This window comes from Vicia villosa, linkage group LG1, assembly GCF_029867415.1.
Source record: "Vicia villosa cultivar HV-30 ecotype Madison, WI linkage group LG1, Vvil1.0, whole genome shotgun sequence".
Taxonomy (NCBI): domain Eukaryota; kingdom Viridiplantae; phylum Streptophyta; class Magnoliopsida; order Fabales; family Fabaceae; genus Vicia; species Vicia villosa.
The window spans coordinates 153,333,243-153,336,266 of NC_081180.1; the positions used below are offsets into that span (position 1 = coordinate 153,333,243).

At 27.8% G+C, this 3,024-nt stretch overlaps 1 protein-coding gene across 1 annotated transcript; it reads right to left on the reverse strand.

Annotated features, from left to right (window-relative positions):
- Positions 1–679: 679 nt before the first annotated feature.
- LOC131619220 (transcriptional regulator SUPERMAN-like) lies at positions 680–1,768 on the reverse strand. The gene is made up of 2 exons (XM_058890344.1): positions 1,673–1,768; positions 680–1,573 (listed from the first exon to the last, which is right to left on the reverse strand). The coding sequence occupies exon 2, from the start codon at positions 1,552–1,554 to the stop codon at positions 961–963; it is 594 nt and encodes a 197-aa protein (XP_058746327.1). The 5' UTR covers positions 1,555–1,573; positions 1,673–1,768; the 3' UTR covers positions 680–960.
- Between the last annotated feature and the right edge of the window lie 1,256 nt (positions 1,769–3,024).

Below are 3,024 nucleotides of genomic sequence, written 5' to 3' on the forward strand. Positions count from 1 at the left end.
AGATATCGGATTAATATGCCCCGTAAACAAAACAAAGTTCTCAATATCTAAAGCATCATCAACCCTCCTTCCTCACCAGCAGTCCCAAAAAAACCACCACTCCTCTCGTGCTCCCCCAAGTTTGAGCAGAAAAATTAAATAAATCTTTAACAACACCCAGAGGAGAACACTTCAAGTACAACATCAAAGCAAGTGACCTTAACGGCCTCCCTCTGAAAACACTCATAAGGAAACTTGGGTCGAAAAAAAGAAGAAGAATAGGAACACCCCTTTAAATTTACACCAAATAACTATCACAAACTCTTAACCTTGCAAAAAAAAAAATAAAAAATCCAAAAACAGAAAAAATAAAATCGTTCTTAATCGTTAAATGACCCAGAAAGAGCACTAAGTACTCCAATCACTGCCAAATTAATTAAGAAAATAAATCCCATTATTATTTTTTTGTTAAAGTAAAAGGAAACATACAATTAAAAACACACTGCATACATTTTTTGTTGTAGCAGCAAAAATTACATTAATCAAATACTCACCATAACCACAAAACAGCTATACCTTTACATAATCCATAGGGTCACCATTTTATATTTCAAGAATTAATTATCTTAAAAAATCTATATATAATTATGATAATTTAGGAACAATAATTAGAGTTAGTAGAGGGTTGTAAATTAATTTAATTAGTTAATTTATTACAAAATAAATAAATAAAAACACTCATGTGTACATAAATAACCTAATTTTCATTGAAATTAGCAACAAAAGAAACATTCACATATGTAAAAACTTCTGGGTTATATAATATCATAAAACCCTAACTTGAAAAAGCCTCCATAACATAGAAAAACTTAATTACTTCTCAATATACAATTGCATGCCATTAGAATTAATACATAAAACATGCAATTATATTTATATATAAAAGTAGAGAAATAAGTGCAATTACATATGAATTTTTTGCTATGGATAATGACCAAGTCTAAGCTCCAAATCCAATTCATCCACTTCATTGTTGTTTTCTATCTTGTCTTTAATCAATGGATTTGCATACAAGCTCAAACCCCTCCAATCTTGTGATCCAAACATTCTTTGATTTTCAACACAAAGCATCTCACTATATTGCACATGATGTGAAGGAAAATATAGTTGATGATAGTTGAGAGAATCTACCTCAGGAGTAGTAGTAGTTTTGGATGAAATTGAAGAAGAATAATAACCATGAGATGGATTAATTGTTGAATAAAATCCAAGATCTCCATAGCTATCATGATGATGATGATGATCAAGTACTAATTTGCTTGAACTAGGTGGAATGAAAGTTGCTTTAGTCACACTTTTGTTATTGTTTGCTCTATCTTTTCTATGTATGTTCATGTGTCCACCTAAAGCTTGAGCAGTTGTGAAACCTCTTTTGCAAAACACACACTCATAGGATCTACCAATTCCCATGTCATGATCATCGTTATCGTCGTTGTCGGGGTTTTGATCGGACGATCGGTCGATGTTTTCGTCGCTCGAGCTCTTTGAGTCTTCTTGGAGGTAGCTGAACTCCATGGTGAGAAACTTATCAAACCTTGAGATAAAAGAAAGTGAAGTGAGAGAGAAGAGTAATATAGAAAGGAGAAAGTGGAGAAGGTTTGAGGAAGAGACAAATGAAGGACATAGGCATTACCTAAAGATGTATGGTCAAGTGAATGTGTGGTGTAAAGTGGAAAAGTCTTAGAAGTTTGCTTACAGATTTATTCTGTTAGCCGGCTTTGGAATGATCTCAATAGCAACATATATAGATTATAATTTTTTAATTATTAATTTTTATTATCTTAATTATTGATTATTTATATTAAGTGTGGTTTATTTTTCTTCCATTTGGACTCTTGTGCTTTTCATCTAGCTAGCTAATACACCTTTAATTAATTTGCAAATCATTAAGAATGATTGTATATCCTCTCAAATGAATCTTAAGAATTGTGGTATATTTTTAAATAAAATTCATGAGGAAAATAGTTTGTTATATAATTAAACATATTTGTCATGTTTATAAAATTCACCATATATTTTATTTATTAATTCAATTTAATGATATTTTAGAATTTTAACCCTAAAATGAGATCTTTAAGTATGAGTTAAATTTACAAGTTTGTCGTTCTTTATTTAATTAAATAATTAAATTTAATCATCATTTTAATTTAAAATTAAATAAAATTTGATATATTATAATTTTTAATCAACTAAATCAAATTTTAAAAAATTAAATATAAATTTCTTAATTCAATTATGAATAAAAAATAAAACCGTAAAAATAAAGTGAAAAAAATATTTAATATTGACCCGGTCTAGTAAAAATATAAAATATTAATAAATGTTATATTTTTATTAAATTTAATAATGTAAATTATAAAATCTATTATTTATTAAAAATAGTAAAAAGAGTTTCTTAAATTATACTTTTTCAAATTCATATAGAAAGGAATTTTGTTGAACAATTTAAACTTAATTTATGCTATGATTTCGTTAATTAACAACTTTCTAAAAAAAATGTTATGATTTCGTTATGATGGAGACCAGACATGCTCCTCGTTCAAGAGAAGTACACCAGTTTATATATAGTGTCAGACTTATTCGTAATCATATGTGTCGAATTATAATAAAAAACATTTTATTGGTTAAAATAATTGGTCACTTCATTATGTTAATTATTTTTATGCAGACTGCAGTTTGCATTATTTATCGAAGAAACCTAACCTGATTGCCTGGATGCTGCTAAAGTGGGTTATTTGTTTCATATCTTTTCTTTTTTTATTGGATTTCCCACCACCATTTTATTTTTCATGTCAGTGGTATGTTTTTTATTTTATTTTATTTGAATTATAATTATGAATAAACCTTTAATCCTATAAAAATAAGCGTTTATAATAATTATGTTAGTATGGTTGTAAGTATATTAGGAGTTTGAGGGATTTAGTGCATGAATATAAACGGTCGATAGTCTATGACTCGATCGATAAACTATGAAACCATATTAAA